Genomic DNA, 14,883 nt, shown 5'->3' with positions numbered 1-14,883 from the left:
TTGCTGTTTCCCTAGTTGTGTTCTCAGTCCACCTGAGACATGTCTTTGTTTTTTCTGAAGATCTACTTGATCACTTAAACACTTAAGTGTTTAATATTTTTTGTCTATAGTGATGCCAGTGCATTTGAGTCACCCTTTTGCTCTTATCCTTCCATTTACTGTGTTTTAAGGTCTCCAGTTGCAGATCAAAATGGAGACACAAATGATGCCACACCTTCTCAAGTATTTTACCCAACAATTATAACATCTGTTGTAACTCAGGTTAGGATTTAAAACAAATTAAGCTACATCACTCTCTGCAGAATAAAAGAATAGTTTATTATTATATTTTTTACATAAGCCATAGAAGCTACAGGGACTTCAGCAAATGGGAAGGTAGAGATGTTAATAAGTTGGTAATGACCTTGGTCCATCTGCCAGGGTAATTTTTCTGCCTTGGTAATTGAAATGTGTTCAAATGTGATTGAAAGGTCATCAAGGATGCAAGTCAAAGACTTAAGCACAGTTTCTGATCAAAACATTTCGTATTGTCGTCGACTTTTATGAACGGCTGAAGGACTCTGCCAAATGGTAAATTTCACTTATTTAATCAGGCTTCTTTGTTACAACAAACTTTGACTGCAGCTGAGCTCTTCACTTGAGGCCAGTACTCACTGAAGGACAGACGAAGGTCTTTCATCCATAGTTATCTTGCAGTTCTGCAGAAAAGTGAACACTGAGGCAAATCCCAATGCAAAGTGATTCTTCAAAGGGGAAAAAGGACTTATCAAGAGCAGTTTTGACCCATATTATGAATACAGTGTGAGCAGATGTGAAGAGTGCTAAAACTTGTTTTGCAAAATTTGATCCAAACAAATCTTTCAACATTTATACTGGATGTGCCAGTATCTGTTCAAAAGATTTTTGAAAGGAATTTGTAAGGTGATATAGGGTTGCTGTAGAACCAGATTGTGCTTTTAATATTTTCAAATAGGGAAAAGAACCAGTAAAACAAAATAATACTTTTCTTTTTAAATGTCATTTCCTGTGCAAAAATCACCTGCATTCAGTGACCATGCATAAAATTTGCAGAGCTCTTCCATTTCGTCCAGAATATTTACTTCAGCATGAGGCATTGATTTTTAGTAATAATTCATGTAGAATCAGTAGAAGAGCCAACTGAAAATAAAGGAGAAGGGAAGAAAATGAACCCTCTGTCCTCTCTGTTATGTATGCTAATTATTGCCAAAGAAATTGGCATTACTCTCCTTGTTAAGATGAGGAGTGATACTGCCTTCAGAAGAAAAACAGCCTGTTTTGGCAGGGTGAGTCATGTACCCTGTCCCCCTGCCCTCACCCTGGCAAAAAAAGGCAATCTTTTGGTTCTCCAGCTAGTCAGGGTAAATTATGGACACTCTGCACTCTATCGTTCTTCAACACTGGCTTTGCCCATGCCCAGCCAACCCCTGTAGCCACTGTACTCCCTTGACTGGGCATCTTGGTATTTCAGTTTAAAAATGAGGATGTGAGAAAGTGTTTTTTGGCATGTAGTGATTGTAAGCAAAGATATTTGATCACAGTTTGGGCCTGCTTGAGATGCAGCCTTCATTAATTAGCCCAAATTTGTCTGTAAAATGACTACTCCATGTAGCCACACCATTGCACATGAACTGTGATCTGAAATCAGATCAGATCCAGTTCTGTTCTCTTGGATCTTCTGAGCTGATATGATGATTAATCAATTATTCTGGTTGTGTGGCTGATCCCATAAAAGCAGCGAGCAGCACACACGCTGGGGAGAGATTTGCAGAGATGATTGTTTAGCAGAGACTGTACATATGGAAATTTGTTCTCATTTCTTCCTTTGTGCTAGCCCATACACAAATGGAAATGACTGCTTCGTAGCCAGTTCTCATTATATTTCTCTCCCAGGAGATGTGAAATCTAGGAGAAATCCCACAGTGGTTGGGAGTGAAGCCCAGTCTCTGCCATGGAGGTTGCCCCACCAGGAGGGGGGAGCAGGGAGTCAGTGAGGCTTTCAGGATCCTGCCCTCTCCAAAATGTCTCAGCCAGAGACAGAAGAAGAGGAAACTGGTTGAAGAGTACAGAGTTCATGTATACAAATGGATCCCTCCAGAGGGGTGCAGGTATATGCTGGTTTTGAAAGGAATTAGTAAGATTAGTAAGATGGTTTTGAGCAAGAGGTGTATATTGGTGGTATTGACAGTCATGTTAAAGATTTGCAGCACTGCTTATATTACAGTGAATAGCAGAGCCCAGGTGGGACAGAGGGTATAACAGCCATGCATCAGGTCCTATTCCTTGCTGGTTTTAGTGGGCCAGAGAAGCACATGGAAAGTTGATATCTCATTGCATTAAACTGCACTTTGTTAAATAAGGCAATTTAAATATAGGCAAAAACTTCCTGTCAAGGCATAGTAATTCTAGAACTTTGTTACAGTTTTATGAAATTGAAAGGTTGTGAGGGGTTTTTTCCTTCTAGAAAAGGGAATATGCTGGTAAAGGTATAACATTTTGAAAAGATGGAGTTCTATGAGATCATTTTGTAGTTGCAGACTTGTTTCTATATATGCTTTGCTACGCTGGTGCAGCCATCTGACCTGAAAGGAGCATTGTGAGGGATCCCCTTCAGCAGCTGCTCAGGAAGCTTGCTTAAAACAGGAAAGCAAGGAGAACACCTAGGCTGTTACAAGATTTAAATCTTCCCATTCCCATTCTTTACATTCCTCTGAGTCAGGCACAAGGCAAAGAAGGGTTGCACCTCTCAGCATCAGCTTGGGTTGGCAGAATGTTTTTGATCTCCATGGCCACGCTGGTAGGTAACTCCTTCAGATTTGTGCTGGTCAGGCTTCCTCCCCTAGGGCAGCTGCTTACTGGCCTGAGAGCACATCCCAGAGAAGTAAAGCAGGGCTTAGCAAATGAGATCCCTGTCCTGGCAGATTTTGCATGTTGATATAGCTGCCTGGGTGTTTCTGATCTGTGTTTTCTGACACAAGTGATGAATGGTTTACCAGCTTTTGCTTCAGATGACCTCTGTGCTTACACAGCTCACCCAGAGAGGCCTGTATTTTCAGATACTCTCTGGAATCTGGTGCCCAGCTCACACAGAAAGCAGAGAATAAGGTATTCCCTCCCCAAACTCAGTAGATATACTCTTGAAATCCAGAATGTGTTTTCTGGGAATATACAAGCAAATTGTCTGATCTTGTCCTTGAATTCAATTAAATATTGACATAATTCAAGGAATTTTAAATTAGTTTTTTCCTTTGTCTCAAGTGGTCTTGATGGACTAACACAGATTTGTTTCCTCCCCCAAAATTAAAATGTATTTACTCTCATCCACAAGCTATTTATAATTTACTATTTTACTGATAATTCTTCTATTTAGTTGCTATGATTCTGTGGGCTGCAGCAGGGTCAGGTCAGGTAAATGAGACAATTGTTCTTTCAAAAAGTGTTCAACTGAGGCAATGCTGTCTGGGCCTTTTACTCCAGATAACTTGTGTGCAACAATTCCATTTCATGGGATTTGCTGCCAGTGGGATGGAGATTGTTTGTTGTCAAGGTTTTCTGTTGGCTCATGGCCACCTTCAGGCACCACTGTCTCTCTGCCTCCCTAAATCTGCATCAGCCCTCTTCTTTGCCCTTTAGTGACACTGTGAAAATGAGACACAAGCAGAAGGGCAGTAACTTCATCCAGCCTGAGACCAGCAGTTCAAGATGCCTCAGTCCTGCATCGATTGCCATGGCTCAGTAAATGACTGCAGGATTGCCTGGTTACCTTATCTGTGCACTTCCATCCCTCAAGATATTTGTATTTCTGTTAAGTGAGAACTCAGCTCAATGACCTCACTTGTAGTGTTAGCTTTACACTGATGTAGCAATTATCAAATGCAGTGTTCATGTAAATGAACGCTGTGCTCTCAGCCCTTCTCTTGCTGCACTAAGCTCTAGTAGTTAATATAATTTTTATCCATGGAGCATTTCAGCTATGAGAGCTCTGTGATAAGGAGCTATAGTTTGTTTGTTGCTAGCGTAGCTGGTTGTAAATACTTGTTAAATTTGTCACACTGTCTGCTTTTTTCCTAATTCTGAATGCTGTGAAGACACAAGACAGCACCACAGAATAGCTGCAATGGTCTTGGAATATGAGTGGGTTTGAGGATGACAAGGAAAAATGGCAGATTAACAAATGGGTTGCAGGTAGGAAGGGGATTGTGAATAAGGAATCTTTAAATCATTATTCATATTTAAAAATTAATTATTTTATGGTCATTTTAAACATCATATATTCATGACCACTTCAGGGTACCTTGGCCAGAAATCACGTTGAGGAAATAAATTATGGTGCTTCACCTTTTTACCCAAATGTTTGCTTGCTGGTGATTGATGCCACGTGTCTGCATCCCTGGTTTAAATCCTCTTCTTTTGTGAGTATATAGCTTTGATTTCTCAAGAGCTCCCTAGCACTAAAAGGCAAGAGAAGGAGCTTCATTGTATGTGAAAAGCCTGACACACAAACCTAAATCCAAGAACCCCAGTTAGACTGGTATAGAAATCTTGAAATCTGAATCTCTAGTAGAGGGGAGGTTAATTCACCTTTCTGCTCAGCATGTCTTTCTATATATAACATGGGCATCTCTCTGCTCAGTGAGAGCCAGATGCTCACCTCAGGATCCTGCCAGGCAACAACAATGTTCCCAGCTCTGCCTTTGGGATGTTCATGTTCTGCTGGGGAGTTAACTCTTCATTCTCCTGTTTCATCTGAAAACTCTAACAGAAGGAGGCTCCCTGCTCTGGTGCTTCCATTGGTGTATATAACACTGAGCAGATAATTACAGCTGGAAAATGCCCTAAAATCTTTGCAGGTCTCATCTTTATGCACTTGTTCACACCATATTTAAGGAAGTTCTGTTGGGAATACCTGAGCAGACATTTAATGATAAGCATAGTGCTGTCCTAAGCCAGATACATAACTCTAAAATGTTTTCTTTGCAGAGCACTTCATAAGGGTAGCTCTTTTGCCTTGCTTTGGGGTAAAAATGGATCTTTGTTTACCATAATGCTTTTAGAAGCTTTTCTCTCTGTTCTAAAAATAAATGAGCATTAAGATTTCATATTTTGTGGACTTTGATTTCATATTAGCTGTGTGTGGGTCTCAGTTTAAGACATGGGAGTAGAGGGAAGGTTGCTTCTGATTTACAGATTCACCCCTTCATAATCTGGAAACTAAAGCTGGTTGGTTGGATTTTTTTCCTTCCTCATTAGCAATTTCAGCAGGAAGATTCCGACAGGCAGTTTTCATCAGTCTTCCTTACTGGTAATTCAAATTCAGCAGTAGCATGAATATGGTTCTTTTGATTTTAGTTGAATTACTCCAGAGTCAACTTGATATGCATGAGACCACAATTACTGCCTAAAATACCAGGCTTTTTTCCACTGACTAACTCTGCTGGGAAAACTAGTAGAGGGTGAAGATTTATTCTAAAGCATGAAGCAGAAGGCATAACTCCTGTGAAATTTTTTTGTGCTTTATACAAGGGTTAGAAGTAAAAAATGCTTGAGGTAGGATAATATCACAAAAACACACCGAGAAATATAGAGTGAAATTATCCTGCTCGTGTGAGGTGATGCATACTGGGGAAATAATCCTTCTAGTCTACATTGTGCAGCATCTGGAGAGCTGGAAGTGGTCATGGTATTTAGCATTAAATGAGGTTTTAGCTCTAAAGACAAAACAGAGAATCTCTGGATACTTGCATCCAGAGAGCATTTACCAGCAAACAGCAGATCATGGTGGTAGTGGGGTTTTTTTGGTTTTTTTCTTTCATGTACATAGTGCAATGAAAATAGTTTTGGCCTCATCACTGGATTGTGTTGGTGGGTGCTTTGTAAAAGCTGAAGGATAGGCCAATCTTTTGAGCTCTACCTATGAATTTGTTTATTTGCAGCTTATCTAATTAACAGGGAAAAGCATGCTCAGCAGCCTTTGCTCTGACTTAGGTTAAATTGATATCTTGTTGCTTAACAAAGTCTTTGTCAACACACAACTTTCTTCAGTGCCATCAAGCATAAAAGTAAAATAATTTTAGCTATGGTAAAGCCTGGTTCCATGTGCAGTAAAAACAAAAGAAAGCCACAACTTTTGTGACCTCTGTCTACTAAATCCATCTATTTGTAATATGAAACCACTAAGAGACTTTGGCTTTTTGCTTTCAGTAATGCTGATCTGAATGATTTGTTGTCATCCTGTGTTGCAGCTGATGGTCTTGGGCTGTTATTTCTCCATTTTCAGTTTTTCACAGCAGTGCTAAGTACTCAGAAAGCCACAGATGTAAGCATTCTTCGGGATGGCATGATTTAAAATGCACATAAGTAGATTACTGTGTGGCACATTTGTTAGTGCCTTTTGCTGGAAACTGCTTCATGCCTACTAAGAGGCAGCTCTTGTGGTTACTGCCAGTGTGCCTGGCTAAGGCTCAGGTCTACACCTGGGAGCTTTGAATTGTGTCCTTCTCAGTTATCTTTCCAGATGCCACCTGGGACAGGGCTGAGTTATCCTTGCAGCATTCCCATGGGCTTCCTTTGAACACGACCTATTGTACAGTAATATTTATTATTAATATTTGGACCTTTTCCACACCCACCAGCTAAAGTGCCTTCAATGCCTGGAAATCTGTAGGAATAGGTCAGGTCAGCCTTACCTAATCTCCCAAGCTGGTTCCCATTGGTTGAGCTGCTCTGCTCCCAAGGTGCACAGTGGGTGGAGGGGAAATATGTGAGAGCTGTTAGCTGGGAGCTCACAATGGGACAAAGTGGAATCTTGAATTTACAGACCCTGTGACTGTGTGCTGCTCTGCATGGGTTGGGAGGATGGAGATGCCCAGCTGGGACTTGGAGAGCTGTGGGTTTGCTGGCAGAATTTATTGTCTGTCCTTTGACACGTGTGCAATGTGGAGGCTGAAAGCAGCAGCAAAAGAACCTGCTCAGAATCATGTTAGGGCTTTGCTACAACACAGCTGAAAACAGGCTTTTCTTTCCAAATATCTGAAGACTAATTGGGTATCAAACAGCACCATGTTTGTAACACATGCTGTGTGACATTCCCTGCTGTAATGGTCAGACAGGTCCACCTGGAAATGACAAAAAGACATGAAATTAAAATTAAAAAATGCAGAGTTTATCTAGCCCAACATTTGGAGATGCTTCAAATGTTGGGCTAGGTAATAGGTTTCTTTCAACAGAAAGTAGTAGATCTTCAGTTTGGAATGTGTTATTTTTTCTGAAAAAGTGATCATTTTACTGATCCTTTAAGTATGTTAGTAATTGTAGGTAAGAGCTGTCTTGGCCTCAAATGCTGGGTTGCTTTGGCTTTTTATTAAGCTTGACAGACTGGTGCCTCTTCCCCCTCCTTCCCACCATTGTGTCTCTTTAATTCCACTTTACAGAGGAGTTGCTTCAGTGTCTTTGTCACATTTGAACTTTTGTTTAAGAATAAATTTTCCTGAGTGCTAAGCCTTACAGCAACTTAGGTACTTCCAAATCAAAGTCAGAGTAGATGTATGCTCCTCCAGCCAAGCTTTTCAGGGAGATTAGTTCTTCTGACTTCAATTGATTTAATAACTACTCTGCACTTGAAGACTTCTGAGGACTGTGCAGCCAAGGCACTTCTAAAAATAACATTTAGGTCCAAGAGCCACTAAAGCAGTTTTGGAAAATGCAAGAGATAACTGTGCCCCCCTTCTCTTACATCTCACTGGTTGGAAGGAACAAAGCACTGCTGCCCAGTGTTCTGATGATGATGTGAAACCTGGCTATGCCCAAACATTGCCAGTGTGGTTCTTTTTCATTACTGTGGGTGCTGAGGAAATTTGAAAGGGCTTTTTTCTTGAATACATGATTAAATGTTGGTTCAAATGATTTGAACTGAGGTTGTAAGGATATAAACTGGTCTTTTGAGAACTGTGGTCCAGACTGTTACTTTTCAGTTGAAAGCTCAGTTTCACCCCACTCTTATCAAAATCCAGAGCATGCTAGAAGCATGACCTTTTCTAGTCATTTGCAAAGTATGCAATCTCTCAAATACTTTGTGAGATTGAGAAGTTAAAAGTGTAATTCCAAAAGCTGTTCCTGTTGCAGCAAGTTTGTATCAATTCTCTCTTGATCCTGTAATGAAAACAAACCTCCTGCTCATTAGGCTGAAAGCTGAGTACCTAACATACCAAAATGTGGTTTTAACCAGAAAGACTCCTGGAAAGTCCATGAGCTGTGTTGGACAGAGCAGTGCCTCAGGCCTAGCTGGGACTGAAGACTTCTCTGGGAGGAGGTTGTGTGATAGATGGATCAACTGCTCCTGCAACCTCTCTACAAAATTTGCACTCCTCCTCACAAAGGAGCTTGTGTTTGATGTTTTGTGGAGCAGCACACCTTGCCATAAGAGAATTTTGTGATTCTCACCCAATGTTCCTTTGTTAAAAGTGATATCCAGCTGTCTTAAAATAAATTTCTGCAGGTAAAGCTCACAAATATTGTTGGATTTTCAAACAGCATATGAATTAGTCCTTGTTTCTACAAATAGCATATGTTAATGAACACAAATTCATCTTTCTGTGAAAAAAATTATCACAATCTCTGTAGTCCCATGAAACTCAGCCTTCAAGCCCAAATCAAATTACTGAAACCAGTCAAGAAACTGTGAGATTTAAGGTGGTATGTGACATGGTTTTGAATAAACAGACTTAACTCAGTCATTTCCTAACAGCCTAGTGCTTGATCTGAAACCAGTAATGTTTTGAAGAGTGCATTCTAGGTTTGACTTTATAGAGTGATACTGATCCAAAATGCAGGCATGTGTGCTTCCAAGCAGAGTTTGGAGACTGGTACAGCACAGGAGAGGGTGCAGTAGTTTAGAGGGATAAGGTAAAGCTGAGGAGTTGCCAGAAAGAGCCCCCTGAATGGTGTCTTGAGAGTAGGAGCAGAATGAGAGGCAGCAAAATGCCTGAGACATGAACATACCTTAAGATGGACCTTGGACAGAGTTAAAGGAGGAAATTTCCTTGGAGCTGTGCATCCAAAGCCATCAGCACTGTTTGGTTGCTTGGGTTTACAAGGAGAAACTGTGGAAGCCAGAAAAGGCTTCTGTGACCTTACCTTGCAAGAGAGCAGCTCGTGCTGCTGTTTGATTGTGGAGGTCACCTGCAAGGAAAACACGTGCTGGGCAGAATTTGAAATTGCACCCTTGCTGGATTAGCATTGCTCCATGTGTCCTTCCTACATCATCACCTTCTGGAGACCAAGTGCTTCAGATTTTTCAGCAACTTCATTGTACATCCAATCCTAAAATGGAAGAGATTAGTGAAAACAGTTTAAAGGTCCCCTGCTTGTTTCAGGCTGTCCTTGGGCTGCTTCTCAAGTGTGGGTGCACCTGTGCAAATCTGCCTTGAGTGGCAGGAATCTGGGATTGCCAAGGAGCAGAGCATGATGCCTTTGCTTCACTCACCTGCATTTCCCCACACCCACCAGCACTGCACGTGGTTCCAGTGTGGCAAGAATGGGCAAGGTCCCCTCACCCCTGCTTGGAGCTGCCTCCTACTTGTGCAGCAAGAAAGGCTTTGGGATTTGTGCAGCACTTCCTAAAAGAACTATAACAAGATTAAATTTTTTAAAATCCCCTTTTCCTTTGCCCATATTGGGGTCATTTTTTCTTCCCCCTTCCTTCTCACCTTCATTAGATGAGCAGGAGATGATGTGCTGAATGCCACCCCTGACACTCTACAGGACAGACTCCCTGCATTCCAGGAGGATTACTACAAGCTTGATTATTGTGATTAAAAACCCTGTGAACCCAGGTTCTGGGCACTATGGAGGAATATTAGCAGAAATCTAAGACATCTAGAAAATATTTCCAGTCCATAACTATGTATTCTGACAAGATCTCTAATATGCTGGTTGGGGAGAGCAAGCAAGTCAGCTACTGTTGGCACATTTTCTGTGTGCCAGAGCTTTACAGTATTTGAAAATGCAAAACATGTAACTAGCAAATTCCAAAAGTGCCCCTAAAACAGAACAATTCCACTCAGTTCTTTTTTAATTTTCTGGCTCTGTCTCTATAAAGCTGCCACCACAATATTGCTGCCAGAAGAGGTATGATTTTATTACATCTATTGACATACTTTCACATGCAATTTCAGCAGAGACAAAGCACAGCTGGGCTTTAGCTTGCTATTGAAGGTGAAACCCAATCTGCAGCAGGCTAATTTCTCTGAAATAAAACAAGACTTTTATGGTTAAAAATCCCCTTGGAGATACCTCAGCCAATTTGTTTTGTGAAACAAATAATTAAACAAAAGTATAATTTCACTTCAGGGTGTTGTGAAGACAAGGGATTAGAGTTTTTAAATGTCTCCATGAAAATCAGTCAGGTTACAGGACAGTATTTCACCATAAAGCAAGGCCAGAATAACTAGAGGCTCATGAAGCAAACACAGCTATTCATAGCAGGGGGATGCAACTTTTTCTGGACCTGTTCCAAGATGAAGTGTGACCCTGCCCAGCTCTTGGAGCACAGAGAAGGTCCCAGCACGTGCCATCCCCAGAAGTGCAGGGTTGAGTCTGGGGCTCTGAGTCCTGCTGAGGGCAGGCTATTGAGCTAAGGCACAGCTGGATGGGAGCACAATTAAACTGTGCCCTGCCTGGAATTAGCTTGGAGCCTGGACAAAATCAGCCTGCAAAGCACCTTGTAAATATAGCTTCAGAAAGAGCTTTTCCTGGAGTATCACTTTGTGCAGAGGTTACAGCTTCTCTCCATCCCTTCTTCCAGGCCAAAGGGGCATCTCCTCTCTGCCAGTAGGTTCCTTTAGACCAGAGTTTTCCCCAAGAAGGGCAGATTTTCTTTCAGAAGCAGATGTTGGTAGTCCAAGGACAGGATGCAGAAAACCATTCATGCACATGACCGAAATTTTTATGTCAACAATGCAACAAGAAAAGCCATTAAAAAACCTTCAAACATTTTTCCTCTCTGTCTCCAGAGAGCACACACTAAAACACATCAGGGCTTAGCACTGAGGATTTCAGCCTGTAAGATCTAAATTTCATAAATTCTAGAGAAAGGAGGAGAATGGACAAAGGAAACAGAAGTGTTGGGAAAGGTATAAAGGAAAGCAAAATCATTTGCTTGGTTACTTTTCAAATTATTTATAACTCTACTGGAAAGCAACAGACCTTTTGGCTTGTGACCTCCTGCTTACTGCTGTTAGCTGTGATAAGTTTGAGTAAAAGGATGGTAGCTTTTGCTAAAAAGAACTTGAAATAATAATGAAACATCATTTCACCAGCAAAGATTTTAGATATTGAAAAGTCTTCATAGTTAAAAATTAACCTGGGCATCAGGCAAGTCAGGCAGAGAGGTCTGTCTGTCTTTCACTGGCACACATTAGCTGTTAGTGGGGTACATCAGGCTTTACACCTAGCTGCAGGATATCCAAAACAACCTTAATCAGAGATTACCCCAGACTCCTTTTGCAGAACAGGTAACTGGACTTGTTCAGATTTTTAATGATCTTCATTGTGGCTGTACTTCCCTCTGTGCCTAGGAAGCACCATAGCCAGCTTAAACCATCAGGGTCATTGGGGGAATCTGCTTGATAGACAAACTCACTCCAAAGGAGAGGATTGAAACAGACCTTTGCAATTCCACAGGAATAAATCTGGTCCAGTTCCTTGAAAAATGAGAAAGACAAGGACTGCCAGGGGGTCAGGCAACCCTAGAGCTAAGATAATTTTACTTTTCATATTTTGTGGGTTGACTCTACTTACTTATGAAGCTGAATTGCCAATAAAATTAATTAGAAGCATCATAAGTTGGCCATCCCAGGAGTATTTCTACTTGAAGCAGTCATTAATTATTCTGACTAGGATTGTCTGTCTTTTCTATTTATAGGCTGGCCATGGGCGACACTGACTGTTCTTGGGTTCCTGTACTGCTATTCTCATGTTGGAATTGAGTGGGAGCAGAAGAGTGCTGCACACTAGGAATGATGCAAACAATTACTCTTAAGGCAGGTTGTTGTTTTTTCTACACTGGATATTCTGTCTGCACAAAGGTGAGCAAGACCAAGTCTTCAGTCCATGTATTAAAACCAAAAGCTCATTTAATTGACTCTGGATTGCAAATGCAGGAATTGAACTGCAGAAACACTCATGGGCTGCAGCAGAGGGGGAGGAGAAATTATGAAGCATTGTGAATTATGTTACTTTTGTAAAACAGCATCTTTGTGACTCTGTGTACACTAGAAGCATGCATCTCAGAACAGGTACTTTATTTATGTTGAGGGTTGTTTTCATGTTTTGCTGCCTATTTTGAGATATGAAGGAAAAAAAAATTTCCACCTTGGAGAATTCAAAAAGCCCAGTCTCTCACAGATGGTGTCCAGGGGCAGATAGGGCTGTGCCCTGCACTTACACTACTCCATGAAGGGCATGGTGCTCATCAGTTCTTCTTGACTGCTTTCCAATATAAGCTAGAACATTTTGTATTCTCACTGACTGGAGTAGTCTGCCTTAAGCTACTTTTCCACCTACTGTAGCAAAGCCTATTTCTTCTTTTTAATGTCTTCTTTTAAAATTTTACCTTTAAAATAGCACCTTTTTGGTAACCTTAGAAATGGTTTTGTATCCATAAAAAGAGAGAGTACGAAGGAAGGTCTTTTCTTAAGGAACAGTTTTCCTTTTTAATCAAATATGCTCTTAAAGCTCCTTGGACTTAACGTGCTCTCTGTCTTGTCTTAGAGCTAAAGCATTAAATACTACCTTTATTTTGGAGCTAATACCACCTCCAGACTGTTCAGTCTGCCTCTGGTATTGTTCTGTTACTTAAGGAGACATCTCCAGTCTGGTTAATGGTAAATCTGTTCAGTCTGCTTCATTCTCTGGTGTCCAAGCAAGCAGGCACCCTGGGAGGAACTTTTTAAGACCTTCAGAAAAAACCAGAATGGTCCAATACAGTGGCCCCAGCTTAGCTGGAGCTCCATGTCCTTTGGCCACACAGACCTGTTACAGCAGCATCTTTGCCCAAAGATTGTGTTGTCCAGAGCTGGGAAGGACAGCTCTCTCCCAGATTTGCCCTGAACCAGGACAGAAGGTCACACCTGCAGGTGTCCAGGCTGCAGTAGTGCTTCAACACATGCTGTTTTCTAAGGGGGGACCCTTCCCCTGCCTGATACTATGAGTGTCTCCTACACTGTTCTGTTTTAAACTGATACTGAAGAGCAGCCAGAAGACCTTTAGTCTTTCTAAAGTTAGACATTCCCCCTAGGCTTGGTCAAAAGGCCACAAGTTCTGGAGTAGACTTCTTCCAAAAGCAGCTTCCTCCACCCAAAGCATGTCAAAACTTGTTCCATGCCCCTGGCAGACATTTCAGCCTGTTGGGAATTAGTGTCCTACTGTCCATCACTCCTGCAGCTTCAGCCAAGTCTGATATAATTATCCCTTCAACAAGAAATTCAGTTCCTGAGACAGGCTTCTCCTTATTGCCTGCATTTCTGATGTCTCTGCTGCTCACAACTATGGCAGCCTTCTTGTTACCCTCCACTTACTCCTGAGGAAATAAGGGCAGAGGCTTCAGCTCTATCCATCCAGAGAAAAGCCCATCTCCTGCTGTTTCAAAGCAGAAGCTCCAACCTTCTATGCTAAGAGTCCCCCAGTTCCCCCACTATGGCAATGCCATGATTTCCCCTGGAAGCTGTTTCTTGGAGGCACCCTAGCCTGCTGAAAATAACTTACCTTGAATGCTGCCTGGCCAGACATGTCTCTCCTGACTGACTGGAGGATGATTGCAGGGATTCTCTCAGCCCCAGAGTACATAGCTCTAGGCTTCTGAATTTTCTAAAAGGATCCAAAAGATTGGCCTCCTTGGGGCAGCACTGAGCTAAGGGCAAGAACTTTCTCAGACTCTGCTCAAACTTTGTAATTCAATAGAATTAGCATTAGAGCAAAAAGTCATGAATCTGTTCTTCAGTCTTATTGATTATCATTATTACATGAGCTGAGGTGCTACTGAGTGCTTGGATTCCAATTTGTATGCATGCAAAACTTCCAGCTCCAATATGGAAATGACCCTGAAGGTCATCTAGAGCCTGCTTATTTCTGAACTAAAATTGTTTTCTGGTTGGTTTTTTTTCAGTGCTTTATATATCTTTCATAATTTTGTATCTTTTCCTGTTTCTATAAATAAAGCTGAAATGCACTGTTGGCTTGAGAGCTGTGTCTTTGAAAACTATAGCCTTGTGTAGGAAAAATAAGTGTTCCACTGTTGGGGAGAAACACCACTATGCACTGGAAGCCTGCAAGATGAGTGCAATGCAGACTGGTCACTTTCATCCCTGTTGTGCACTGCATGGAACATGCCTTCCCTAGTGTTGTGAGTTTAAACAGCAAATCAGCCTTTTGTAGCTGGGTTAAGGAAAGACTTCAGCAGGTGAGGTTTCTTTGAAGAGCAGCATGCACATAAAATGGTGCTTCCCACTCACAAAGTCCCTTCTCAGTCCTGCTTCTACAGCAGCTGTCAGCACGGGGCATGTTCAGTCAGACAACACTCAGCTCTATGCCTGAAACACTTCAAACTTGCTGCTCAGTTATTCCTTCAGCTTGGAGACACATTCCTCAGCATGGCTTGGGAAGTGACTCTTCATGTGGTACCCGATGTACTTTTGTGGTAGCCCAAAGTGCCATCCTCCAAGCAAGGCCTCTGTGAAGTGCTGAGTGGGGGGGAGTTTGCAGAGACTTGGAAGAGACTGCAGTAGCCATGCCACTTCCCAGAGGGAAAAAATAGGTGAGGGGTGTGTGAGAAAGAGACTTCCAAGCACTGAGAAAAAGCTAGCTAAGGGG

General features: G+C 41.7%; 1 protein-coding gene across 3 annotated transcripts in view; it reads left to right on the top strand.

The window, feature by feature from the left end:
- HHAT (hedgehog acyltransferase) overlaps nt 1–14,254 on the top strand; it is a 183,027-nt gene extending 168,773 nt beyond the window's left edge. For all 3 annotated transcript variants that reach the window (XM_050972690.1, XM_050972689.1, XM_050972691.1), the window contains one exon: nt 11,939–14,254. In XM_050972690.1, the coding sequence (XP_050828647.1) occupies nt 11,939–12,030 (92 nt within the window). In that variant the 3' untranslated portion in view covers nt 12,031–14,254. The remainder of the gene's footprint in view (nt 1–11,938) is intronic.
- Nucleotides 14,255–14,883: the final 629 nt, after the last annotated feature.

Source organism: Serinus canaria, chromosome 3 (genome assembly GCF_022539315.1).
Source record: "Serinus canaria isolate serCan28SL12 chromosome 3, serCan2020, whole genome shotgun sequence".
NCBI classification, from domain to species: domain Eukaryota; kingdom Metazoa; phylum Chordata; class Aves; order Passeriformes; family Fringillidae; genus Serinus; species Serinus canaria.
This window is presented reverse-complemented; position numbering and strand designations above follow the sequence as displayed.